Source organism: Maylandia zebra, linkage group LG18, assembly GCF_041146795.1.
Source record: "Maylandia zebra isolate NMK-2024a linkage group LG18, Mzebra_GT3a, whole genome shotgun sequence".
NCBI lineage: Eukaryota > Metazoa > Chordata > Actinopteri > Cichliformes > Cichlidae > Maylandia > Maylandia zebra.
The window spans coordinates 16,632,287-16,659,906 of NC_135184.1; the positions used below are offsets into that span (position 1 = coordinate 16,632,287).

Genomic DNA, 27,620 nt, shown 5'->3' on the forward strand with positions numbered 1-27,620 from the left:
AGTCTAGTCCTGGAGATCTGGTGCCGATTTGCTTGCTTGGTAATGTCGGTTGTGTGTGTGTCTGTGTTAAAGGTTTGGTGAAGTCTACCTTCGAAACTTTGGGGTAAATTTCAAATCGGGCGCTTGCTGTCATTGGCTCCAAGAAATAATTCAGGAATTATGAGCGTCCAAGATCCCTGACAGCATCACGCGGTGTAAAAGAGCTGCTGCAGTGGTCTCAGCCTCTAATTTCACTGATAATTGAATCAAATAAACAATAGCTTACGGTCCCAGGTGGGTTTTCATTGGGAAAACATATACTCAACCATTTATTCTATGACTAATTATGAGTACACTTTATGTAATCATCCCATTTCAGCAGAAGAGTATTAACGCTGCCATTAGACACATAGTTTATGTTTCCCCAGATTTAATTCAAAGCCATTAATTTGCTGATGCATTATGTTAATGTTGATTCAGCTGCACATTGCCATCTGCGGAGCTGTGCCGAACTGGTAAGCAACGTGATGCTGCTGATTACTGTAGTTTTTGGTGGTGTTCTTCGTGTAGGTGGAGGTGTGTGGGAGAGGCTGCATTCTGTGCATGTAATGAATTCAGCCTCTCCAGAGCCAGTGTGGTACAATACTGTGCAACGGTGCTTCACTTAAAGAGCCTCTGAGGAAGAGATTAGCCTCTCGGTGTGAACACAAGCCCGCTTTTTATACTGTCACAGAGTCAGGTCTTTAGAGTGCATGTGTGCAGCTATTCCACCTCTTTTATTATCTTATTACATCACTGATAGCTTTGCTACATTGATGATATTTTTCCATTTCATTAATTCAGATGGGAATTTTCTGCTGTATAAACAGGGCAAATTATTGATGTTTGAAACAATTCAACCAAGGACTAGGGCTGCACGATTTTGCATAAAATGAGAATCACGATTTTTTGGCTTAGAATTGAGATCACGATTCTCTCACGATTTTCTTTTCCAGTATAAATATTTATTGCACTTATTAACTGCACATCAACTTCGTAACAGTTGAGACTGAACATAAAAACAATAAATAAACATAAAAACAACAAATGTCTCACGTTTTGTGGTTGCTGCAACATGTTGTACTGCTTGTAATTCCGTCTCCACCGTTGCTCGACACTGCGTGTATAGAGCAGGTAGTGCAACAATAGAAAAATAGTTGCGGGACGGCACTGTGTAGCGTTTGTCTAGGGTGTTGATCATTTTCCTAAATCCCTCGTTTTGCACAGTGTTGATGGGAGCCATATCTTTGGTCAGGTGATAAGTGATAGCCTCCGTAATTTCTTTGTGCCTGCGGGAGTTCGACGTGTATAGGGAAGCGCTGTATAAGGTTCCTGTTATTGATGTTTGGGTGGTTGACCGGGACGGATTTTCTCCTGTCACTTTCTCGTCATCCCTGACGTGCTCTCCGTTGTTTTTTCCCTGCTAATTTTAGCATCACACGGCACAGCTTCTGTATCACGTGGTATAAGGCTCCGCCCTTGTCATTTGTTGAGCAGGAAGAGTGAGCGCTTGTTTTCATGCAGAGTACGTCCCGGATCAAAATGCGGTACAATCGTCGTCTTTTTTTTTTTTTCTTTTTTTTTTTAAATCGTTGTCATTTGGAAATGAGATCGCACATAAGTATGAATCGAGATCGCGATTTTCTAACGATTAATCGTGCAGCCCTACCAAGGACACTCAAAAAAAAAAAATGGAAACTTTAAGAAATTATCATTATTTATTAAAAAGAAGAATACTAAAAGGTGATTTAAAGCCTGTTTTTTTTATTGTAAAAGTTAGAGTTGGGGTTGATCTTTGCTATGTCTCCTTTATCTTTGTCAGGAACCGGACACGACCGGCTCCTGACAGAGTTGCAAAGATGTAGTTTTTTTGGGTTTTTTTTAAAAAGAATTTTGAGTTGATCCAAAGATAAAAAACCAATTGTATGCACCCTCAAGACATTTCATTAGGTACATCCTTCTAGTACTGGGATGGACCTCCTTCAGTACAACTTCGTGCCACAGATTCATCAAGGCGGTGAAAACATTCCTTGGATATTCCTCAGTATTCACAGCTGCTGCAGATTTGTTGGCCGCACCTCTATAATATGAATCTCCTGTTCCACCACAACCCAAATGTTATCTGTTGGATTGAGATCTGGCTACTGTGGGGGTTATTTGAGTACAGTGAACTAACTGGCATGTTGAAGAAGCCAGTCTAAGATTATCTGAGCTTTGTGACATGACATGTGACCATTAGAGGATGGGTACCCTGTGGTCATAAAGGAATGGAAGTGGTCAGCAACAATACACAGGTCAGCTGTGGTGGTTGAACGATGCTCAGTTAGTTCTAAGGGGCCCAAAGTGTGCCAAGAAATTATCCTCCACACCATTACACCATCAGCAACCTTTGATTCAAAGCAGGATAGCCCTGACCCCACCATACGAATGGCACAGCAGAAATCAAGACTCTGCAGACCAGGCAGTGTATTTCTGATCTTCTGCTGCCCAATGTTGGTGAGCTGGTATAAACTGCAGCCTCAGTTTTCTGTTCTTAGGTGGCAAGAGTGGCACTCAGTGTGGTCTTCTGCTGCATTCAGAGATGGTCTTCTGCTTACCTTGGTTGTCATAAGTGATTATTTGGGTCATTGTTGTGTCGCTATCAGCTAAAAGCAGTCTGGCCATTCTCCTCTGATGTCTAGCAACAACAAGACATTTGCCTAGAGAACTGCTGCTCACTGGATTTTTCTTTGTCTCATCATTGTCTGTAAATCCCAGAGACGGCCATGTGGGAAAATCCCTGCAGATGATCAGTTTCTTAAACAGTCAGACCAGCTTGTCTGGTACCAACCATGCTGTTAAGTCTAATTGTTGAATGTTGCCATTGTGTTTCTTAAATTTGTATAGTCTTAGTTTAAGCAGTAGGATCAAAGCCATCTCTTTGATCCTGACCACCTCTCCAGCCACTCTGTGCTGGGGGAGGTTTTATTGTAGATACATCCTATCTGAAAGATCTGTTTCTTTTGATGTAAGCTTCCTGGGTTTACGACCCTTTGGTCAGCAGGAGGTCTCACACACACACACACACACACACACACACACACACACACACACACACACACACACACACACACACACACACACACACCCAGTGTATACATTTACATACAGTCCTTGTCTATGTAACCAAACGGGGTTGCAGGGGGAGGTGTTTTGTAAACTATTGTTTGAAGTTTGTCAATAAAAGGCAGCGAGAGGAGGCCACCATTTGGGGTTCTTTGTCGTGCTGGACACAGACGAGGCCTCCCTTGCGCAAGAAATCGATCAAACACCGTTGCCTTGTTTTTCTTTCATGGGAATAAGTCCTGGATACAGCGGGGTCTGAGTTTAGACCCAACACATGCCAAGTTCAGAGTCTCTAAAATCACCTTTTCTCCATTCTGATGCTCAGTTCGTGGTTTTCTTGACCACATCTACATACCTACATTCATTCATTTTCTGCTATGTGATTGGCTGATTAGTTACTTGTGTTAACAAACAGTTAGAAAGGTGTATTTAAAGCCATGACACTGAAAGCTGCATACTAAACAGTGGTGGGTTGCATGAGTTATGATTGTTTTGGGAAATTCTACTTCTAACAAATATTTTCTAAACCAAACATACGAAAATGACCCCCTATGAATGTGCAGGGATGATTCACGAGCTACCACAGCAGATTGAATATTTGCTTTAATTTCGAGAGAGCCTGAATCGCTGTGCTCGAAACGCAGCCTTGAAGGTTCTGCACCCCTGCCTGCCTTTGTTCACTCTGTTTGGTTTGAAGGCTATTTCCACAGACTCCCACTTCTGTTCTCCCGCTCCGTCTCAGTGTCTCTCGCTGTGTCATCTCTTTGTCTGACACACTCACTTGCTTAGTATGAACATGCTCGCTATAAAATCCAATTAACACTAATAACTACGCCCTGTAATAGCGATTGTTTAGTATCCTCGTTAGCGCCACACGTTAATGGAAAGGAAATAGATGCTTTTTGTATCTATTAGTTGTTGTTTTTGGTATTTAGTTTAATTGAATTTAAAATCCCACCTCTGCTGCCTCTGCGTTGTTTCTATAAGTCTCAATAATGCTTCAGACAATTTAGAAAGCATTACACGATGTCAGGCTTCTATACAATTTAGTGTATGCAGTAGTGTGACACACCTGTAATTATGTGCTATATAGCCTCTAATGATCACACAAGTGCCAAGCCACCAATGCTATTTCAGTCCATTTCTTCTGTTTGCCGTTTAGATGACACACAGGAATTCGAACTGCAATTTCTGTTTATTTTCTCCCAAGTTAAACGTATTCAGAGTGTTTTGTCCAGATTAGTTCAGTCATTTTAAATTGTCTTAGTGGATCTGTTAATGTCCTTGTGATGGCACGACCACAGTGATGGTGCCACAGTGCTGATGATAAGCAGGTATCATGTTTACCATCTTTGTTTGTGTACTGAGAACCTCAGCTATCATTGTATATATTGTATTATCTTATTTATTTTGTATTTTTTGACTTTATATTCTGGTATACTCTTTTTAATCTTCTGCTATCTGTACCTGAGCTGTGGTAACGCACAAATTTCCCTACCGTGGGATCAATAAAGTCTTATCTTGTAAAAATGCTAAAAAATTCGAAGGAAATGTAGTTTTTTATTGTTAGTTTTGTTAATATTTAGCTATAAATATATATTGTGAGCTTCTTTTTGTCAGTCAGTTGAAAACCTCATTATGCATTTAAAACAGAATGTGCTATAAAATTGCATTATAAATTTTAGATGGGTAGTGGGAGCGGTTTGCCTCCAGGGCTTTCTAAATATCATAGTTTCAATTTTTACCTGCAGTTTGGTTAAATTTAAGCTCCGAGTGCTTGGTTTCTGTTAGCAAAACAGAGTTTTCCTCTTTAAACAGATAATATAGAGCCTGGCAGAAAACCTTGAGGCAAACTAGTTCTGTGGGCTTTTGTAGGCTGACTTACGTCAACACTTAATGTTTCAGTTGCATCAGCTTGGAGAATTATATTTCAGTGGCTTTCAAATTCATTAACGTTGTAGCAACTTGGTGACAAAACTGTCATATTGCTGCTGTTATAATAATATATAGTATATTCATATTTGTAGTTAATGTCCAGAGAGGCTGACCAAAACTCTCCTCTGTTTCTTGTTGTTTTTAAAGGGGGAACTTGGATGTTATGAGTGTGCGTGTCGATCTCAACAGCATTTTTACACCTTTAACAAAATAAGCTTGCTCCAGCCTCCAGATCATTTCCATAATTTGAAGGAATTCTGGTTCCAGCTATTATAGGGTAAGGTGGGATACACTGTGGATACATCACAGATCTAAGACTCTGACAGTCATGTCAACATGCATGACGCTGAGAGGACATGCAAAGTCCACACAGCCAGTGGATTTGAACCCAGGACCTGCTTGCTCTGAGAGCACAGTCTAAAGCGCTGCACCACCCAGAATTCTGATTCCTTAATTGCATAAAAGCACATCAGCTCATTCAATATCATTTTACATTTTGGCTTTTATGCACCTGTTACTTAACATCTGTTCAATAGTATTATATAATTTTGTAAATATATACTTTTGCTGTAAAAATAAACCCATTGTTTCAAATATGAGCACATTCAATTTAAAACAAATATAAAACTATGCAACCAGTTGGCGACTTCCTGCTCAAAGAAGAATCTTAGTTTTTATAACCCTTGGCCGTTAAAGGCTGATGGGGGTATTGTCGTCACCCCGCAGGGTGGGAGGGGAAAGTTTGTGGTCGCAAATAATATGAATAACTCAAGAATGACGGAGTTTAAAATTGATGCCACAGGTGCATCTACAAAAAATCCTCTTCCTGAGTGGTTTTGTTTATGTTTGGTGTTTGTTTTTTTTGCAGATTTGTGACTTTCATGTTTCAGATCGACAAACAATTTTAGTTTTAGACAATGATAGCCCAAGTAAATACAACATGCAGTTTCTAAATGATGATTTCATAATGGAAACAAAGCTATCCAAAGTAACTTCTCCCTAAACCTAATAACTGGTTGTGCCACCCTTGGCAGCCAGAACTATCCAGTGTTTGTGATAAGTGGTAATGAGTGTTTGACATTGCTGTGAAGAAATTTTGGCCCACTCTTTTTTGCAGAATTGTTTTACTTCATTGTTGATAATTGGAGGGTTTGAGCATGAACTTGTTTAAGCTCATGCCAAAGCATCTCAGTTGGATTTAGGTCTGGATGTTGACTCGGAGCTTCATGACTGATGGCCGGACATCCTCCTTCAGGATTTTCTGGTAAAGCGCAGAATTCATGGTCCAACAAAGCAGCCCCAGAAAATCACACAGCGACCTTCATGTTTGACTGCTGGTGTGATGCCGTGCTAGCTTCACACAGGATTTAACGAGACTTAAAGCTTCCATAAAGTTCAACTGTTGTTTCAGCAGTCCACAAAATATTTCCCCCAAAGTTGTTTTTGTTTTTTGGCAAGGCTTTGTGTTCTTCTTGGTCAGCAGTGGTTTTCTCCTTTGAAGTGACATTTTTGCCCAGTCTTTTTCTTATTGTTGAATCATGAACTGTGACCTTAACTGACAGTTACTTTGATGCTGTTGTTTGATTATGTTCAGGATTCTTTTGTGACCTCCTGAATGAGTTGTTGATTACTCTTGGAGTAATTTTGGTCACTGCTGGGAGGGCTAACCACTGTTCTAAGCTTTCTCCATTTGTGGTTAAAGGCTCTCACTGTGGTTCATGAAGTCCCAAAGCCTCTGTAACCCTCATAGATGGATAGATATCAATGATTTTACTTCTCAGTTGTTTATTTAGACTGTGGCATGATTTTGAGATCTTTAAACCTACTTCATATTGTCAGACAGGTTCTTTTTGGTGATTTCTTGATTCAGCGGATTTGGCAGTAATCAGGCATCAGTGTAGCTAGTGAAACTGAACTCCAGGCAATGTGGTTAACCACAGTTGATTCATGATTACCTTTTCCGCACAGCTTTGTTTCCCCCAATAAATTAAGTCATCATTTAAAAACTGCCTTTTGTATTTGCAATATTTACAAAATGTTCTTTGATGATCTGAAACATCTGTGTCACAAATATGCAAAAAAGAGAGAAAAAACCCCAAAGAAAAAACAACTCAAATCATGAAGGTGGCAAATTCTTTTTCACTGCGCTGTAAATTCTTTGAATATGTTTTAGTTTGCAGATGGATGGGAACAGCATCCATCGTTGTGCACAGCCTTCAGTGCGGACAGTTAGAAAGGTTCTGAACGTGGTGTTATAGACGGTGAGCTTTCAGCACTTATAAAGCGTTTTTTTCCAGATTCATCCACATTAGTGTGCACATGGCCTCACTCATTCACTCACTCACTTGGCCTCTCTCCCTCCCACTGCTTTCAGGAGAGATTCTGCGTGGGTTTACACTTGAGTTTCTGCCATGTGCTTTCTACCCCCTGCTTACACACACACACGCACACACACACACACCCTCCCCCACACTCCTCAGCATTGTCCAAAGATTTTGTAAGTTTGTATATTTGTGTCTTCTGTGTGTGTGGAAACAAAGAGAGAGAGGTGGACAAATCAGGGAAAAATAATTAAGATGTTTTTCACAAGTCTGTTAAAATATTAGCGAGCAAATTAGCAGAAGACGCTGACCCGCTTGTCAGTAAGAGCATTAACGGTTTAATTGACGTGGAAATGAATTTTTATGCCGCTATTATCGGTGCGGTTTTGTAGCTTTAGCTGTGCGATTGCTACTATTATAATTAAAAATAACAAATTATTCTGCTTTTGCCGTTCCGGTAAGAAACATGCAGATGTGATTTTTCTGGAGAGAGCTTGCCTGTCGCCTGCTCCCGATGCTGTTTTTCAGTGTTTGTGTGTAGGTGGAGGGACATCAATGTGTGCGTGGGCAGATGTGAGTAGAGATGCCTGCCAGGTGTATGTGGCTGTGCATTCTTTGTCTCTCGCCATGCAAGTGTGCTACACCGAATGGAAATGCTGTACCACTCACAGGCCTTACAGCTGTGGGGATGACAGCAGATCATATTTAATATTTCGAATGAGTCATTTCCAAAAGTGTCCTTCAGATGCATCCGTTTGTGCCTTTTTATCTATTTTTGCGCTTCATTTTTCAGACGTCACAGGAAAATAACATTAATCTCAAGAAAGGAAAGAAGTTTTGTACCAGATTTAGCTGCTAATGGATGTTTTTTATATGTCCCTGTTGTATAGTCTGTAATTTAACCCAAATGTCTCTCTCCTTTTTTAGGCCACCAAAAATAATGATAGCTATTAATCCTTGAAAAAATGTCACAATGTCTTTCCAGTGTAGCGTCCCTACCATCAAAAATGTCTTTGAATCTCTATAATGCGTGCCTCCACCAGGATCCTGGCCACTGCCGGTGCCCACATGAACATCCCGGTCGACCTTCGGACACTGAGGGCTGTTCGGGTGCTGAGACCTCTCAAACTCGTCTCCGGCATTCCCAGTGAGTCAACTACTGACCTCAAACTAAAAAGCACTTCAAGGTCAAACACACAAATGCAAAAGCTGCAGTTTCAGAATGTGTTCATTAGGAAGAGTTTCATAATCTGGACTTGTATGTACAAAAACTGTCAGGATGTCACGTGAGTATTAACATGTAGGCATTACATGGATTTTTTTAGTTTGCCTTGTTGTTGGACTTTTCCTCCAGGAAGTTGAACCCGTTGGTCAATTTACCTCATAGTACGCACTAGTTCCTGGTCCACTGTTTCCTATCTGCCACATGTAAGCACTTCACAAGACACAGAAGACACAGAGTAATTTTAATTGTATATACGCCGTAGAAACTCTTGTGTATTAAGAGTTTTTCCATTAATGACATTACTCGATGCTGTCCTCAGCAAGGAGCCAAGTAATCCGGAGTTGTGCACCTCCCTGAGCTTTGTTTCCAGGCTGTGGAAAATCCAGCCTTGACAGGCCAATCACTGGTCTTTTCACACCAGATCAATCGAGTAAGATAAGATAAGACTTTATTGATCCCACAATGGGGAAATTTTTGCGTCACCTCAGCTGAAGTACAGATATCAGAAATACAAAAATACAAATAAGTACAATCAATGAAAAAAAAGTAAGATAATACACTATATACAATGGTAGCATACACAGTATGTGATTATGGATATGGTTGGAAATATGGAAGACATAAACTATATAGCTTGATACAGCTATTGTACCACTACTATTCCTATTTATAGACATGTACACACACATATGTACACACTAAATATACATATGTATACATACATATATACCTGCACATGTCCATACACATGGAAGGTCCATTATGCATGAAGTGGTGACCGAGTACTATAAAGTAGTGTAAAAAAAAACAAACGCCCACATAAAAATTAAGCTGGGATGTTGCATTGAAAATATGAAGGACCTGAAACTGAGAAAGCAGGGTTTGAATTCTGTGTGAAGCCAAATATTATTTCTACCTGCTGCAAATTTAAACTGATGGTAATGCAAATACAGTAACTATTGCTATTCAAAATTATCTTCATTAGCAGAAATAATAGAAAAGGCAAAAGTCCTTGACTGTTTTCACAAAACAATGTAGCTAACCATGTACTTGGGAACTTTGATTGTTACATTGTCTTTTGTGTTATTCTTAAAGACAGTATCTGTTTCTGTATAAAACCTCCAGGCCTCCAGATTGTGCTGAAGTCCATCATGAAGGCCATGATCCCCCTGCTCCAGATTGGTCTCCTCTTGTTCTTTGCCATCCTCATGTTTGCCATCATTGGTCTGGAGTTCTACAGCGGGAAGCTTCACCACACCTGCCTGCCATCAGACGACATTCTTGGTAAGATGAGAGCATACAGTACTGTGCAGAAGTCTTGAACCACTCCTCATTACTTTATATTTTACTTCCAAGGAGCCCAACATTCTTGTAATTTCTTAAAGTGGAGCGACAGTTCTCCAGGCTTTCTGAAGCTCTTCCAAAGTTTTTCTTTGGACATTTTCTGCTTTTTCATCCATTTGCAGTCCAGTCCTTGTGCATGACCATTTCCTGACCAGAGGAATATTTATTGGTTTGTTAAGCCACTTGTGAAAATTGACCTATGAATGATTAAGGCATAACAACAGATTGAAATTTTCCCAAAGAGCTATTAGGTGAATACTTGGCATATCTAAACTGGACAAGTGGAGGACAAATGAAGAAGTATCAGGTGTGAAAGAAAAAACAACTGTCTATAGACCTGACACAGGACCAGAGAGATTCATCTACTGCTCACTGAAGCCTCATCAGAAATGGTCTTAGACAGAATTTGAAACCTTTGGTTCAAATCATCACCATCATGTACAAAGGAGTTCAACAGTGAGTATCTACAGCCATCTGTAAAACACAGTGGAGGCTCTGCCATGGTTTGGAGCTGCGTTTCAGCAAAACAGCAAAAACATACCTGGATAGAAAAACACAGAATGGAACAGCATCAGTCATGGATTGGCCTCCCGAGAGCTCAGACTGCAACATTGCTGAAGCAGTGTGGGGATTATCTCCAAAGAGAACAGGACTAAAGGCAGCCAGCAGTCACAGAAGAGCTTTGAATGTCCTTCAAGAGGTCTGGAGAACTATTCCTGAAGACAAGACTAAGAAATGCCTGAGCTTGCCTAAGAGAATTCACTGTGGGCTGAAGAATAAAGGTGATCATACCAAAGCTCCTTGGAATTGTACAAACTTTCTTTTTATATAGACTGTATTTCTACATATGTTTGCATGTGTCGGTAAAACCCCGGCACCTTTTTCCAGTTTTTCTTTTAAAAAAAAAAAGAAAAGAAATGATCAGTAGGGCTCAAGACTTTTGCACAGTGCTGCACAGAACACTGGTGAAAAGGTAGAAACAGGAAAAAGCTCACAGTGTAAGCATTTTATACAAACACACACACAAACCCACAGATTAAAATGCTTTTTCACTGTGGTGGCGATGTCCTTGCAGTTGTTATAGCTTTGAGTGCTGACAACATGAAATCCAAAGACATCCACAAGTTTCAAGGGAGAAAAATGTTGTCGCCATTTTAAACATCGCTGTAAACACCATGATTTAGAATCCTAAAATCATGATCAGTCTACATGTACTTTATACTGATTACAGGTAAATGACGCCTTTGATTGTATTTTATTATCAATTTGAGGGCTCACGTGCCGCCATTGTATCGCCGCTGAATTTAGAGGCATATTTTCAGGGTTTGTTTTGGATGCCTTGTAACTTACTGTGACTGATTCGCCAGGTAAGCTCAAAGTGTGATTTACTCATTGTTCTCTAACAGAGGGTGTGAACATCTTTGTTTGAGCAACTGAGGCCTTCATAGATTACAGTAGCAGCAGGCTCAGAGGTATTATTAGAGTTGTTGCTGGCTGATTTAGCTACTGCTTAATTACTCAACAACTACTCTGTAATCACACCACCGCACCATAGCATTTACTGTCCAACACAGCTCAGGGATGGATCGAGGTATAAAATTTTAATATTATAGCTGTCACGGCGTTCAGAGCAGGAGAAATAAATTGCTCCATTGTTCCCACAAAATTTAAAGCCTAAAGAGATGTTTTCAAACAAACAAAAAAGTTTCTTAAATTTATTTAAACCTTCTTCCATAGCAACTTTATAATAACAACGCATAAAAATATGAATCATAAGGCTTCACTAAATCCTGCTTGTGTCTCTTAAAGCGAGATTTAAACTAAGCAAAGAGATTTTTACTCCATCGGCAGATGAACAGAGTGTTAGTGAGGGTCAAGGACTAAGGTGAGACAGCAGAAAACAAAAATGTATTTCCAGTGGAGGATGGCAGTGTATAATGTACAGGTCAGTGATTGTTTCACCACAGATATTAAAAGGTCGTAGAGCGTAGAATAGCAAACACACTGGAAACACTAACCCGACTCTTCACTCTGTACAAAAAGTGTAAAAAAAAAAAAAAGGACAAAAAATTGATTAAAACAAGCGAGCTATACAGTAACATGTTATCAGCTGTGTTGGTGTTGCTAGGTTGATTCTTGTAATGCTTTTCAAAGTGCCAGACTGGACTGTTTCCAGGGTTTATGCTGAAATAAGATAACCATCTGCCAGCTTCACCTTCCATTTGAGTGCAGCGAAAGAAATAAAGAAACACAAGAAAGAAAAACATTACTTCCCCAAATCTTCTTTAACTACTTTGATAACCTCCACACACTACTAACCTAGTACCTCAGACCCACCAGATCCAGATGTTACAGTGTTATATAGTTGAAGTTGGGGTATGATATAAAAATCGAAGACAGATTTTGTATGCCCTGCATCTGCCAATCATCTGTGAATATCCTCTCTCATAGCCAGGATGTGAGTCGTGAAAGCTGTCTTTATTATTTTTTTTAGCACTGCTGCTTGATTTTGTTGCCGTGGAAATGTGGATCCAGTTTGGATGCTGGCACTGGTCCGTACCTCCACATCTGTATTTTGTGGTAGAACTCGACTTTCACGCCTGTCCTCATTTGCCCTCCACTTGCACATTGTCTTCTGCACTTTAATGCAGACTTTCAGTTACCAGACCTGGGGGGCGGGATCCGTAAGGACCACAATCAAGAAAGCGGCAGTAGATGAATATCTGGGGTCATTATGTTTGTGCTTCAATAAATGGGCGCCGTGAAATTTATGTTTCGTGCTTGTAGACAATGAGACTGTCGACTCGTCAGAGCTGGCATTTGCGTGCGGTGTGAGGAAGTGTCCTGAGAAGTACGACTGCAACGATACCTGGATCGGGCCCAATGACGGCATCACACAGTTCGACAACATCCTGTTTGCTGTTCTCACCGTCTTCCAGTGTATCACCATGGAGGGATGGACGGCTGTCCTCTATAACGTGAGCAGAAGCATTCAGCCTGAAAGTGAACCCTTAAACCCTTAATGCCTAGTGTTTCATATTTGATACACGAGTTTTTGAGACCTCTACATCGTCAGTGTGATCCCTCACCCCCTTGAAGGCTTGAGCACTGCAATGATGCTGAGTGTTTAATAACATAAAAATTATGGATTTCAGACCAACGATGCCTTGGGTATAACGTGGAACTGGATGTACTTCATTCCTCTCATCATTATTGGCTCGTTCTTTGTTTTGAATCTAGTTCTGGGAGTCCTGTCTGGGTAAGTGTGCCTCATTTATGTGAACATTTCTGTCCGTATTATGAGTGAAGACAGCTGCTTTCATATGTTTTATTTTTTCAGAGAATTTGCGAAGGAGAGAGAGAGGGTGGAGAACCGGAGGGCCTTTATGAAACTGCGTCGCCAGCAGCAGGTGGAAAGAGAACTGAATGGCTACCGAGCCTGGATAGACAGGGCAGGTACTGGGCAGCAGAACAACTTTACATCTTTTATTACAGTGAGTGTGGAGAGGCTTCAGTGACTTAATCCTGGATGTTTTGATGAGAAATGCAGCGGCTGATGAACTGAAGAAAAATGCTGAATCAATTAATCCATCAATTTTTTTTCTTTTTTTCTGGTCGTGGGAGAATTTCTATAACCAATTGTTTCCACATTGTTATAATACCACTAACAGTTCACTGTGGAATATTTAGTAGTGAGAACATTTCACAGCTGGACTGGTGAGTGAATGCTTTTGGCAATGTAAGGTTGAAACAAAGTGTTAGCCAGGATTCACTGTTCAGAAATATTCCAGCACGTACCTCCACCACAGTTTTGCTTCGCATAGCTGTTAAACTGAGTGAGCCAGGCTACCGTTTCCCCTTTATGTGCCGATACACTGAGTCTCTTCTTTTAATTAAAATGTAATCGCCCTGTTAAAAGCAACACAGTGATTTCATTACATTTTTGAAGAGAGACTGGTTTGCTGCAGACACCTTCAGACTTTTGGATCCGCAGCAGAGTAGCTGAGTTGAGTTGCAGCAAACGCACAGTGCTGTAATGGCAATCTACACTGCTAGGCTCCCACGCAAGCAGAGGGTGAGAAAAAGGTGATACTGACTCATTGACTTAAATTTGTGTGTGTGCTTATATACACGCGCTTCTGTGTGTTTGCATGTGCGTGTGTGTGTGTGTGAGAGAGAGAGAGAAAGAAAGAGAGTCGCTGTGCATGTGCAGTCATGTGTGCACGGGTGTGGGAGAGTGTGGGAAGAGAGGGAGAAAAGAGAGCGAGATATTGCGAGATTGTGAGCGAGAAAAGGAGCTCTGTCTTTAAGAAGGTCACACCGGCCTCTCGGTGCAGTGTTTGCATCAGTTTGGCCTCGGTTACAATGGGCGCTATGACTCTGAAATGTGGGTTTTTAGCTGTGGCTTGATTAAAAACAAATATTTCTGCATGTAACCTTCAGTTTTATTGTATTACAGAGGAGGTGATGCTTGCAGAGGAGAATAAAAGTTCAGGGAGATCACCGTTAGATGGTAAGTTCACATACTTTGCCCTTAGAATTATCTACATATACAGAGTGGATCAAAAAGAATCATCAGATTCTGAAAGGTTATATTTTTTTAAGTAATGGACAAAGAAGCTCGCAGTAAATTTAAAAATACATGGCCAAATATAAATGTTTACATTTAAAACTTACCAGTGCTCAATGTGTCCCCCTCCTGAGTCACGACATATGTACGAATGATAGTCCCATACTTTTGCAAGCAAATCTGAAGTCACTGCAGCCGCTGCTACCTACCGGAAACCCCATGAAACTTATGAATCCCCTCTAACAGCACCTGTTTCGACAGGTATAGGTGAACGGCTGTGGAATTAAAGCGCTTCAAAATACACCGTGTATTTGTTGTGTTTGATACTGCAAATTTTGGTATTGCTCCGATACCAAGTAAATACAGGGCCAGTGCTGCCGATACCAATTCCGATGCTTTTAACTTAGAAACGGGAGAGCCGTGTGTTAATATTATTATGATGAATCATCACCAATTTTCATATTGTTAACACATTTAATGACCACTAAATCAGTGTGATCTTTATTTTTTCACAATAATTAGTTAATATAATAAACCACTTTTCAGCTTTTTATGTATTTTGAAACATTTTGTTTACTTGTTTTGGAGACCTGTAATGGAAATGTGGCTGCCTCTAAAGCACTTTGGATCAGCCTCTGTTGTTTAAATGTGCTATGGGCTATAAATAAAATAGACCTGACAGTCAGCACAAAAAGGTTCAAACATTTTTTTTGATATATTTTTTCATTTCCAAAACAAAATAGTTTATTTAACACAATTCAGTGGGCTGTTTACTGAAGTTAGAGGATGGAAACAAAGTATCAGTATCGATCCAATACCAAAACCAGCGTCGGTATTGATACTATCGATATTTGTATCGATCTCACACTTCTACCATGGATATCTCATACATATATCTCCTAACCTATAATGACTACTCAGACCTTAAACATGACTCAATATTTTATTGATAACCTGGAGGTTACCATTGCAACTAAGCTTATATTAATGTTATATCAATTTAATGGGTTAAAAAACGGGAAGTGCCTGATTTTAATGAGTTGTATTACAGGCACAGCTGTTGCTGTTATGTTATTTATGTGGACCTTTAGTGTGACAGCAGAAGTCACCATTTCACCCGTTGTTTTCATTTTCATTTCTGACGTAAAGTTAGCAAAGTTGAGGTTTTGGTAAAGTTGAACTTGTGTGAAACATCTTTAGTGCTGAAGAGATCAAGTAAGAAGACGGGTGCGCGGCGAGGAGCACCGGGGGATGAGAAGTATACAGACATGTCTACCGCCAGTGAGTGAAGCTCAGTTACTCACTGTCTTTACAGTAGGCTTCTTCCTACTTTCTTTACAGGATATCACCTGTGTCTGAGCTCTTGAGTTACTTATATACTGTACCTTTCACATGCATATGACTAACTCGAAAATTCCCCCGCCTCCCTCTGTAAAAATTCCTTTCTTATTCTCCCTCTTTCTCCTTCAGGCATGTCACGATCGAGAATGAATTTCCGCAGCGGCCGCCGCGGCCCCGCTGCCTACTTGCGACGTAAGGAGCGCATGTTGCGCATCTCGATCCGCCGCATGGTGAAGACAGACACTTTCTACTTGATGGTGCTCAGTCTGGTGGCTCTCAACACCATCTGTGTGGCCATTGTCCACCACAATCAACCCGACTGGCTCACCGTCTTCCTCTGTGGGTTTCTTTTGTGAATGTCTGTGCTGTTTGCTTTTTTTTTTTTTTTTAGATCAAAAAAGCGAAATCAGGTCAGAAAATACCTTCTTTCTGGCTGCACCCTGCTTCATTCTGCTTTCTGACTTTTGCTTTTTCCCCCTCTTTAATCTCCAGACTATGCAGAGTTTGTTTTCCTGGGGCTGTTTCTGGCTGAGATGTTTTTGAAAATGTATGGTCTGGGTTTCCGGCTGTACTTCCACTCATCTTTCAACTGCTTCGACTGTGGGGTGAGGTCCTTCATCTCCTTTTCTCACTCTGTGCTAGAATATATACATTTCTTGTGCTAAATGAAGACTAGGCTACTTAACGTCAGGGATACAATTTCTTATTACTTGAATAGATTATATAAACCAAAGTGAACCATCTTTACCAAGAACAAAGGGAGGACTGGACTTTATACACACAGTGGGCTGATTAGAGATATAATAATCAACACAGTAAAAATGATGAAGGGACTAAAACTGAGCAAGAAAACCAACTTTCAAAGTAAATTAGAACATAAGTGAGAGAACTGATGGCAAAACAAAAAGAGGATTTCTACATTGCTGCACAGGTGAAGCATACAGAGCTTGATTTTTTCCTTCTGACATGTTTTGCAGGTTATTGTCGGCAGCATCTTTGAGGTGGTGTGGGGTTTCTTCAGGCCTGGCATGTCATTTGGCATCAGTGTGCTCAGGGCGCTGAGACTTCTGAGGATTTTTAAGATCACAAAGTAAGTGGGGCAGCAGGACAGTTCACAGAGAAAGTAAGTCATGACAGCCTGGGTTGCACGATGGTTGTTGAATTATTACACGTTCCAGCTGACAAAAAAACCAACTAAACAAAAAACCCCAGAGGGTGTATTATTTTATTATTATTTTCTTTTTCCAGATACTGGGCCTCTCTCAGGAATTTGGTGGTGTCCCTCATGAGCTCCATGAAGTCCATCATCAGCCTGCTTTTCCTTCTCTTCCTCTTCACTGTGGTGTTTGCTCTGCTGGGGATGCAGCTGTTTGGAGGGAGGTGCGTACTGACATCCTTAATTGTCAGTGAACTCGGCCAAATCGGTTTTCCTTTTGATTTCAATAATAATGGCACCGTTTTGAAAAACAGTATCTTCTTCCTAAGATCTAAACAGCAGTTTCCTCAATGGTGTCCTAAAATAAGAGGAGAGGAAGCGATATGTCCAGATGAAAATAGCTCTGCATCCTCCTCCTCCTCCCATTCTTCCTTGGTCATATCTGACCCTGCTTTCTATCTGCCTCCCCTCTAGGTTCATCTTTGAAGATTACACTCCCACCAACTTTGACACGTTTCCAGCTGCCATCATGACAGTGTTTCAGGTTTGGCTCCCACAGATCCCCTCATTTCTGCCTGCTCTCCATGACACATTGCACCCTGGGATATTTCTCACCCCAGGCGCAGATTAAACAACTCTGCTCGCTCGCTCGCTCGCCACCCCCTGCCTCCGTCATCATCCCACACATCCATACACACATATGCGCACATGAATATCAGACAAGGGAAATGTGGAAAAAGTCCACATCATATCTGCTACACATCCGCTGCACTGTAAAAGAGTGTTTTGATCAGCAGACACTGTAATTATTGCCTTGCTGCCATTTTAATACTATACTTTGAACTGGTTAGTAGACAGTGACTTTGTCTCCTGTGCAGTGAATCTGATGTGAGCAATGTGCAAAATATTCTGTGAATTTGCCCACAGATTTTGACCGGCGAGGACTGGAACGAGGTGATGTATAATGGGATCCGCTCGCAGGGAGGCGTTCAGTACGGCATGTGGTCATCCATCTACTTCATAGTGCTCACATTGTTTGGAAATTGTATCCTTGTTGACCTCAAAAGTGGTCAGAAAGCGCTGATAAAAAGCGTGATGCCTATAAGTGGTGGAAGTATTTTAGATAAAAATAGCGACATACCCGAGTGTTAAAATGCTTAATATCAACAGAAGTACGGCGAGTTAAACTAGTATAAAAATGTTGTATCAAAAGTAAAATCTTCAGCAGAATATCCTCTGGCATCAGTAACATTGATGTTCTTTGTGGTCTTTATTGGTAAATGCAATTAAAATAGATTTGTAGGTGAGTAAAAGGTGAAAGGAAAGTATACAAGTGGCTGATTAATGACCAAACATACCTACACCAGATCACAGCAAGTACAGTAGGGGTCAAAGGTGAGTCAGCAGCTGGGTGGAGAAGGATCAAAACAGAAATTTATATTTGACACCAGAGAGCGTCTTTGGATGGAAACAAGTGAGCAATATTTAGCGCTTTGGTGACATGACGGCATTTGATTTCGCGCTTTGCTTGAGTAGTCCTGAAGAGCAAGCTAACTGACATTCATGCGGTCGCCTAAAATGTGATTTTATTTGTACTTTTTGGCGTTTTTGTCCTTGACCGACATTACGACAGACACGCTGCTGAATGTCTTCTTGGCCATTGCCGTGGATAATCTGGCCAATGCACAGGAATTGACAAAGGTTTGCACTGTTTTTAAAGTTTGTGCTGTATGTGACACACGTTCTGCTGTTAACCGCTCTTCGATTGCGGGCGTGGTCTTCTTCTTTAGGATGAAGAGGAGGAAGAAGAGTTCTTCAACCAGAGATACGCCAGAGGAAGAGACGGCCTGATAGCTGAGTAAGTTACTGGTCGACATCTAACAAAAAAATCCACGTTTAAGATGAGATAACCACAGTCTTCACAGCTCTTAAGTAACTGAATTTGAAATTGGACTAAACTCTCTCACAGTTCCTCATTCTCAGTCGTTTTTTTAGTGTTTTTCCAAGTCATTTTCCAAGAAGTGAAATGAAGCTAATACTTAAGATATGAATGCTGTGGGGAAACTGATGGTTCCTCATCTTACTCTATTAGAGGGGAGATGTGTTAAAGTCAGATTAAAATAAGTCAAGATCATTTATTTCCACCATGAGAAGAAGTTGTAGGTGTAAGTGTCAAATGTTTAAAACAGTATGTTCCTTATTTCTTCAGCTGCGCGGTGAATGCAAGGTAGAAAGGCATGTTTAACGTACTGATGCCAAAATTATGAATGTAAATTGAATGTGCCTGATTTAAAAGCATGAGTCATTTCCGACTCTCCGAGCTGCATAACTGAAACTCCTGTGACTGCCTTGGCTTGTGATTGGTTATGGTCAGCCTCTTTTGTTAATCAGAGGGGTAATTCTTCACTGATTTCCTTGCTCCTTTCTGCGACCTGGCGGCTTTCCCACAGGTCTAATTATCCCATAAGTTTGGGAGGAGAAGGGCGGGAGGTGTACTTCAAAGGTTGTCGGGAACAGTGGGAAGTCTGAATGTGTGACTCTACTGGGAGGAGGCACACTTTGGAGTGGGTCTGATTTTGACCAAGTTTGCCTGATTAGTGTGACTCCGGCTCATCAGAATTTCCACTGTGACAATGACATTTTTTGTTGGAGGGCATAAAGATGTTACGTAACATCTGCGTGTCCTGCAGAGGCACGTTAAACCTCTCACTGAGAACACTGACCTGGCTAGATTATGGCTGCACCTGTCCTTCCTGTGTTTTACACCTCAGACCTTTTTCACAGCAGATTTTCACTGTATTCGCAGGAAATGCACAGCTGCATTCAGGAAATCTAATGACGGCTGATTTCTTCTTGAGGAGAGTATTGTGGAGGCTGGCGCTCTGAATTAGCATACTGGGACATTTAATGGGCCACCACTAACATTTGAGCTATGACAAGTCAAAATGGCTGCTGTGAAAAGGGTCCATTAACTACAAATGTTACTAAGTCAGATTTTCCTGACCATATATAATTAGAGATTGATAAATGTGTTTTACCTTCTTCCCAAGTAGGCTTTTATTTATGGTGCAATAAGAAAATCAACTTGCAGAGGCTCAAAGCTTCTTTTTTACAGAATAGTTTTATTCAACTGTTAATGTCTTGTAGTCGTTAAAATACTATTATACAGTAATGTTGAATAAAATGACTCTGTTGGTGCTTTTAGGCTTTGGTTTTAAAGTACAAATGTAGCAAACTTCCAAGAGTAGACAGTACTGTGCAAATGTCGTGAGCCACATCTCGTTTCTCTATATTTTGCTTCCAAGGAACCAGACTTTCATGTAAGTTTTTAAAGTGGTTTTGAGCAATAGTTCTCTAAGCTTTCTAAATGTCTTCCAAAGTGTTTCTTTGGAAAATGGCTGCTTTTTCACCAGTTTTCAATCCAGCCCTTGTACCTGACCATTTTTAGAGGATTAAGTTTTGTTTTGTTGTTTTTTTTTTATTTTTTATTTTTTTTATTTTGAGTTACTTACTCTGCATGATTAAAGCATAAAATGCACCTAACTCAAGGGACAAACCAGCGTAGTGTTTATACATAACAGACATAAAACTGTTTAAAATTGAATCTTAAACTATCATTTGTTCCAATTTCTTTGGTTGATCCTACAAAAAACAAGAGACAACAGAGTTTGACAGACATAAAATAGCATTTTTCCACCAACAAGGTGATTTCCAGAGAACTAGTAGCTGAAAACTTGCCATGTCTCAACATGGTGTGCAGTGTGTCCGTAAAAAAACTGAAGAAACTGGACAAGTGAAGAAGAAGAAGAAGAAGTGGAAGGCCTAAAAAAATTATTCCAATACAGCATTCCAGTGGAAGGGAAGCAGGGAGAAAAGTCTGTGGTATTCCCAATAAGAAGTGCATGGAAAATCAGTGGCAACGGGTTTTATGAAGCAGTTATATAATACAAATTCAAATCAATATGTATGGAGCGATCAGGACACTGAGCATCTACAGCAGGGGTCTCCAACTCCAGTCCTCGAGAGCTACTGTCCTGCAGCTTTTAGATGTATCCTTGTTCCGACACACCTGAATCAAATGAATGGCTTGTTACCAAGCATTGCCAAACTTGATGGCGTGCTGAAAAGGTAATTCAACCTTTTGATTCTGCTGCGTTGAAGTAGGCATGCATCTAAAAGCTGCAGGACAGTAGCTCTCGAGGACTGGAGTTAGAGACCCCTGGTCTACAGCCATCTGTAAAACATGGTGGAGGCTCTGTCATGGTTTTGGGCTACATTTCAGCCAGTGGTATCAGAGGCTTTGCCAAAATTTGATTTTCATCCAGCATCCTGCATTATCTGGAAAGCATCTAAATGGCAACACCTTACTGCTGAAATTGAAAAATTAGAATTGAAATTTATGCGTAGAGGAGGTCAGAACAGAGGTAAAACAGTTGAGGCTCTGTCATGGTTTGGGGTGCATTTTAACCAATGCTGTTGGCTCGAGAACTATTCCTGAAGACTACTTAGAGAAATGAGAAGAAAACCTGCCTAAGAGAGTTCAGGCTCTGTTGAAGAATAAAAATGGCCATACCAAATACTGACTTTCACCTTGTTTCAATTGTATAAACCAAATTTAAACAAATGAAGGGTCACTCAGTATTTTTTTAAAAATGTAACAAAAAAAAAGTATTAAAAATTATTCTTTAGAGATATGGCAGAGTGATGGGGAAAAAATCCTTCTGAACTTCTAATATGAACTTGTCTATTTTAGCTACTTCCAGTCAAGTCAAATCAGAAGCCGTTCAGCCAGGTTCCCCTAAAAAATAAAGAATTTGTTATTAGTGAATTAGAGAACAGACGCTGTGAAACAGAGAGTAGTAAAGGATATCAAAACAGTAGCAACTCTAGCATGCCATGCACAGATTGTTAGATACTAGTGTCCACAAACAGCTGAGGCTGTACTTCTTTTTGCTGCTGTTCAGCAAAACACAAGGGAGCACCGAAGGGTGTGGCTGATGCTCCCATTTGTTTTAATTTGAAATGACGGTGCTATATTGCGACACCACCAAAGTCTCTGCAAGCTGATTTGTTACCATATGGATCAGGACTAGCTGCTGCCTGCACACCTGATCTACTCTGATCACCAGAAAAACATGACAAAAATCCCCAAAGCGATGCGATGTCAGGACACGCCTGCATAAACTCTCTCTTACTGGTCTCGGACTCTAGCTGTGACACTGAATGTATCATTTGTCTGTTACATATTTGAATGTTAGTCTCGTAAGTGCTGCAACAATCGAGGTGCTGATTTGATGTGTATTACAGTGTTCTTCTGGCTCCATCATGTTGTCTTGTTATATGCTTGTTACGTGGCACTGACCAAAATGTTGTGTTCGATCATATCAATCGATCATCAGCCATCAAGATCTTTGAATTTTGAATATATTTAATGTAAAACGCCCAAAACTATACAGCGGCCTTGAATGCAAAGTGTGCATTATGATAAATTAAATGCTAACTTCAGTCCTCTTTTGGATTCAATTGCAAGTACAGTTTGTTTCCTCTGGACGCGTTTTGTTCGGTGCCACAGCAAATGTTCTGTGTATGTTGTTAAACACTAATGTCTTGTTTTCAAATAATCACTCATTGATTACATGGACAACAAAAGAATCTGAATACCAGTAAGTATAACTGTATGCATCTGTGTCACACAGAATTTCTCTCTTGAGTTTTCGTACTCAATTTCCCTTAGATGTTACACAATGTTTGCACCTTGATCCTGCACCCTTCGTTTTTGTTCTCGTGGGTTTTTGTTTTTCTCTTTTACTTTCGATCTGTCCTTACTTCTCAGGCATTGTTTGAGTTTTTTGGATGCCTTTGTATTTTTTGCACATTTTTTTTTTTCATGGGAATTTTTTTTGTGTGTGTTACTAATCAACTAACATTATAAATTCACAGAAAAGGTCTGTCCTTTTCTTGCAACTTTTATTTTACTTGTTTGCTTTTTAAAATATATTATTGGTATGCTAAATGAATAATAGTGTTCATGTCTTTTTTGGTCACTAATTCCTTAAGATGAATTGCAGAATATTTATTTCGAGTACATTGTGGTCCTCAGTGGCAGAAGAAGACCCTACCTGTATCGGAAACGTGCGATCCACAGGGGCCGGCCTACCTTTCCAGATGAACCGGATGGTGCACTGGCTGCTGCAGACGAGCAGCCCCTAAATGGCTCCAATGCCTTTGCCAACCGCCGCGAGAGGAGGAGAAAAGTTAACATGTCGGTGTGGGAGCAGAGAGCCAACCAGCTGCGCAAACGGCGCCAAATGGCGAGCAGAGAGGAGCTGTTCAGCAGCCCTACAGAAGACACCGTCGAAACTCCTACCATTCCCCACCACCCCTCCAACCTTTCCTCAGAGGCCAGCCCAGCTCACCTACCTGAGTCACCGATGTCGGTGGGGATGCCTCTTCCCGAACCTCCAATGTCCATCTCTATTCCCATGCCGGAGCCTCCAGCAGCTGAACCTCTGGTAAACCTCAGCGAGGAGAAGACAGGAGGACCAAACCACCGGGCGGCAGGTGGTGGCAGACACAGGATGGCCCGAAAGTTCAGGTCCAGTCAGGCGCCAGAAGATGGAGCCCGTCATAGACGCCACCGCCATCGCGAGGCTCGTATTGAGGCGAAGAGTCTGGACTGTACGCAAACGCCACACGAGGTGCTACATATCAGAAGGTCGCTCAGCCAGGAGAGAAAAGTACTGGATGAAAGAGAAGAAAGGGAAGAAAGGGAGGACAAAGAAAGAGGAGAGGAAGAAGGAAGCTCAGTCCACGATGATGGGACATGCATCGTTAACCCCTATGCAGAAGTTGGAGAAGATTGTATAAGGTAAGCCTGCTCTCATGCATTTCTCGACTGGTGGAAAGAAGCTAAAGTGTTTTAAATTTTAGGTCATTTGCATCATTTTATGTATAGATAATATTTTTACCTTTTATGCTATGCTATGCTTAGAAATAAACACCAAAGGATTACGAGGTAGGACACTCGTTCAACAGATGCAACAAGGAAATGCGTATATAGATACCGCAAAGCTGTGGCACAGTTTCTCCCTGTAATGAAAAAAATTGTATTGTTACTTCAATTTAAGTTTATTCTGGAGCAGTTAAGCAAAAAGCAAAATTCATTTGTTCTATAGTAATTAGTTATATGGTCAAACATTCTCGGAGAGCAGCAACATGGCGTTAATACAGAGCAGACCAGGTGTCAGTGACAACAATAAAGGAAAAGCTGGGGTGGATGTGGGTTGCAAAGAGGATTGCATCAGTGGTGTTGGGAAGGTCACTTTTAAAATGTATTCCACTACAGATTACAGATTACATGCCCCAAAATGTATTTTGTAACGTATTCCGTTACGTTACTCAATGAGAGTGACGTATTCTGAATACTTTGGATTACTTAATATATTATCATGCTGTTTACAACTACATGAATGTACTATTGCTGTGTGATTTATTACTTTTACTGAAGGTTGCACTCCATACCAATACCAACTAGATTTTTAAATCATAATATAAAATGAATAACAGTAGGTGGACATTAGGTAAGGCTGCGCTTTATGCAGCGATCTCATATAGAAAACTATTCCGCGCGTATATAAAACAGGTCCGCCGCTCCGAACCGTAGTAAAGGGACCTCTGGCTAATACGTGGGTTCCGTGTCGGGCTCATAACCGAAAACTAGCTTCACTTTGTTGTCTGGGTCAACTTTGCAAGCGAGAGACAGAGAGAGGCGTAGAAAGGCTGCTCCAACAGAACTTATTGTTTCGGAGGAAAACACGACCACAGTGTACAGTCGAATCAATAGTTTACTTACAACGGGGCTCGTCAGGCACTCTTTTTGGCTGAAGTGGTTATTATCATATTTAAATGTTTCCATCTACCGTTTCTGCTCGGTGACAACTCGTACTTTTCCACTCTCCTTTTCGACTGTAACGGAATACAGTTACTCATATTTTGTATTTTAAATACGTAACGGCGGTACATGTATTTCGTTACTCACCAACACATGTGCATCAGTTAACTGACGTGGGCTGCTCTTGAGGTGATCCGTTACCACCTGATTTATTAGATTATCATTGTGCTCAGCTGTACTTTGTGATCTGCATGAATTAATGCCATGCTCGGTTTTGGTGAGTTGTTTTTTTGTTTTTTTTTACAGAGCTGCTGAATGCAGTGCAGATATTCCTGATCCTCCTCAGTGTGAACAGATAGTGGACAGCACCTGGTCAGAGCAGGTTGAGGGTGGCCACTCAGATCAGTATGAGCCACTGTGCCAAAACATCCCAGTGGAGACTGCTTTAGAGGCCACAGAGTTCACTGTGAGTGCTATAGAATCAGAAAACCGTAAGGCATCCATCAAACGGGACAAGTCTAACCTGGAAGACAGCGTGACCATCGAAATGTCTGCACAGCCACTTCTGGAGCTCACACCCATGACAGGTAGCACTGTGACCACTTCTCATTGCAGTCCTTTGCACAATGCATCACAAAGTGGGATTTAGTGTCAGTATCACTGTACCACACTGTGTAGGCGTTCTTGACATCTGATAAAAGTGGCCACTAGTCTTTTTTTCCCCCTGAATCCACTGTGTTGGTGACTCACATTGTTCTTCCTTTGTCAGCTGTTCATGGACAGCTAAAACATTTTTTCTTTGCTCTCATGTGTCTGTCTGGGGTTTAGTGAACAATAAAGAGTTGGAGGCATACCAGTCTGACCAGAATGAAAATGAGGAGGACACAGAGGAGGAAGAACCTCCAATTCCTCCAAAACCTGTACCTCCAGACAGCATGTTCATCTTCAAGGCCTCCAACCCGTAAGATGTAGCCCAATCTTCCAAATCATTGATTATCTGATGGAATACAGTACTGTGCAAAAGTCTTAAGTCACCCATCATGTTTTAAAAAGATTTCAGTAGGAAAATGAGAAATAAGTGAAACATGAAACATACAGAGTGTATAAAGTGAAAACAGAGCTTGTATAATACAAGTAGTCTTTGTAGTTTATAGTTAAGAGTCAATAATTGTCATTGATGAAAATGAAGCCTCTACCAATCAGATAGTATTTCATGATGGATCAAAATCTGATGGCACCTTCTGCATTCATGATCCCTTCTCAAACACCACTGTGTGAAAGGCAACCCCAGATCCTCCACCATGTTTTACAGGTTGCCGTAGACACTCACTGATGTACCTCCCTCCCCAGCTCCTTCATGCATATTGACGATGTTGTGAACCAAGACTTTAAAATTTGGATTCATCACTCCATGAGACCTGTTGCGACTAATTTTCATCACAGTTCTTGTGTAATTCAACATACAACCGCCTTCTCTCTCCGTTTACCTTCCTTAATATTGGGTTATTAACAGCTGCCCTTCCACACAGAGATTTCTGATGAGGCATTTTAAGAAATTACAAGAAAGTTCAGCTCCTTGGAAACAAAAGAAATAAGTGGTGACTCCAGACTTTTGCACAGCATTTTAAATACTTGTTTTCTTCTTGTTTGTAGTAGCAGTAGTTGTTTCTATGCATGCCACTCACGCAGTTATATGCATCTTCTTTGTTGTAATGTAGCATCAGGAGGATTTGTCATTATGTGGTCACTCTCCGCTATTTTGAGATGACCATCCTGCTTGTGATCGTGGCGAGCAGCATTGCACTGGCTGCCGAGGACCCTGTGTGCACTAATTCAGACAGGAACAAGGTGAGCTCAGACAACATCTGTCTTAAAGACTTTGTTTTTTTTATGAAAATGAGATTTACACAATCAAAATGATCATCAAATCACCCTCAGATGTCTTCCAGATGGCCTGAAATGGTCTCATGAAACTGTAGTTCAGTGCAAGTCTTTTAGGTTTGATCTCTAGTTGACATAACACTGTGTCAGCAACAATGTGCTGTGACACATTTGCTATCGCGCACATACAAGGTGGCAAGCAGCCTGATAGCTGCGCAGTTTGTTTTTCACGACTTTTCACTCATCTAAGTAGCATGGAACGTGTCAAGAGTGACCGAATAAGGACATATGAGTAAAATCCACACTGTGCTTGGGTATAAGTCGAGTCAGTCAAGTCAACAAATGCTGACAAGTGCTCAACAACATCAGGTTACAACACGTAATTTAAGGGATTAAATGAAAAGTAGGCACAAATCCCCATCAACGAGTCATTTTAGATTTTGCACAGTAGCTGCTCTCACTCACCAGTGCCTCTATGGTGGTTAACACCTTCACCTGACATACGGAAAAGCACCAGTTTAAGCCTCAAGGGGTCAAAAGCTTGTGTACTGCTAATGCTCATTCGAAGTCTGTAAAAAATGGGAGGATTGCATCAGGATGGGCATCTGGCTTAAAATTTGTTCCATATCAAATATGCGGATCCATCTGCTGGGGGGACCCCTTGGGAAGTGAAGGAGCAGCTGAAAGTACCCGGCTACTTATGCTCACTGGACACTTCATTAGTTACAACTTGCTGCTACTGGGTTGGGTTCAGAACTTCCTTAATTTCCAGTGGCACAGATTCAACAAGGAGCTGGAAACATTCCTCTGAGATTTTGGTCCATATTGACATG

The 27,620-nt window shown here is 40.9% G+C and overlaps 1 protein-coding gene across 7 annotated transcripts in view; it reads left to right on the top strand.

Moving 5' to 3' along the window:
• cacna1eb (calcium channel, voltage-dependent, R type, alpha 1E subunit b) overlaps positions 1 to 27,620 on the top strand; it is a 73,653-nt gene that overhangs the window by 27,111 nt on the left and 18,922 nt on the right. For 5 of the 7 annotated variants that reach the window (XM_076876612.1, XM_076876611.1, XM_076876615.1 and 2 more), the window contains 21 exons: positions 8,423 to 8,526; positions 9,730 to 9,888; positions 12,736 to 12,926; positions 13,104 to 13,207; positions 13,289 to 13,404; positions 14,408 to 14,461; positions 15,719 to 15,799; positions 15,989 to 16,198; positions 16,352 to 16,464; positions 16,837 to 16,949; positions 17,108 to 17,239; positions 17,490 to 17,559; positions 17,943 to 18,060; positions 18,649 to 18,716; positions 18,806 to 18,873; positions 19,225 to 19,242; positions 20,321 to 20,335; positions 23,116 to 23,883; positions 25,213 to 25,493; positions 25,735 to 25,867; positions 26,625 to 26,754. In XM_076876612.1, coding sequence (XP_076732727.1) covers positions 8,423 to 8,526; positions 9,730 to 9,888; positions 12,736 to 12,926; positions 13,104 to 13,207; positions 13,289 to 13,404; positions 14,408 to 14,461; positions 15,719 to 15,799; positions 15,989 to 16,198; positions 16,352 to 16,464; positions 16,837 to 16,949; positions 17,108 to 17,239; positions 17,490 to 17,559; positions 17,943 to 18,060; positions 18,649 to 18,716; positions 18,806 to 18,873; positions 19,225 to 19,242; positions 20,321 to 20,335; positions 23,116 to 23,883; positions 25,213 to 25,493; positions 25,735 to 25,867; positions 26,625 to 26,754 — 3,046 coding nt within the window. The remainder of the gene's footprint in view (positions 1 to 8,422; positions 8,527 to 9,729; positions 9,889 to 12,735; positions 12,927 to 13,103; positions 13,208 to 13,288; positions 13,405 to 14,407; positions 14,462 to 15,718; positions 15,800 to 15,988; positions 16,199 to 16,351; positions 16,465 to 16,836; positions 16,950 to 17,107; positions 17,240 to 17,489; positions 17,560 to 17,942; positions 18,061 to 18,648; positions 18,717 to 18,805; positions 18,874 to 19,224; positions 19,243 to 20,320; positions 20,336 to 23,115; positions 23,884 to 25,212; positions 25,494 to 25,734; positions 25,868 to 26,624; positions 26,755 to 27,620) is intronic. The other 2 variants (XM_076876613.1, XM_076876614.1) reach the window with 2 other exon arrangements.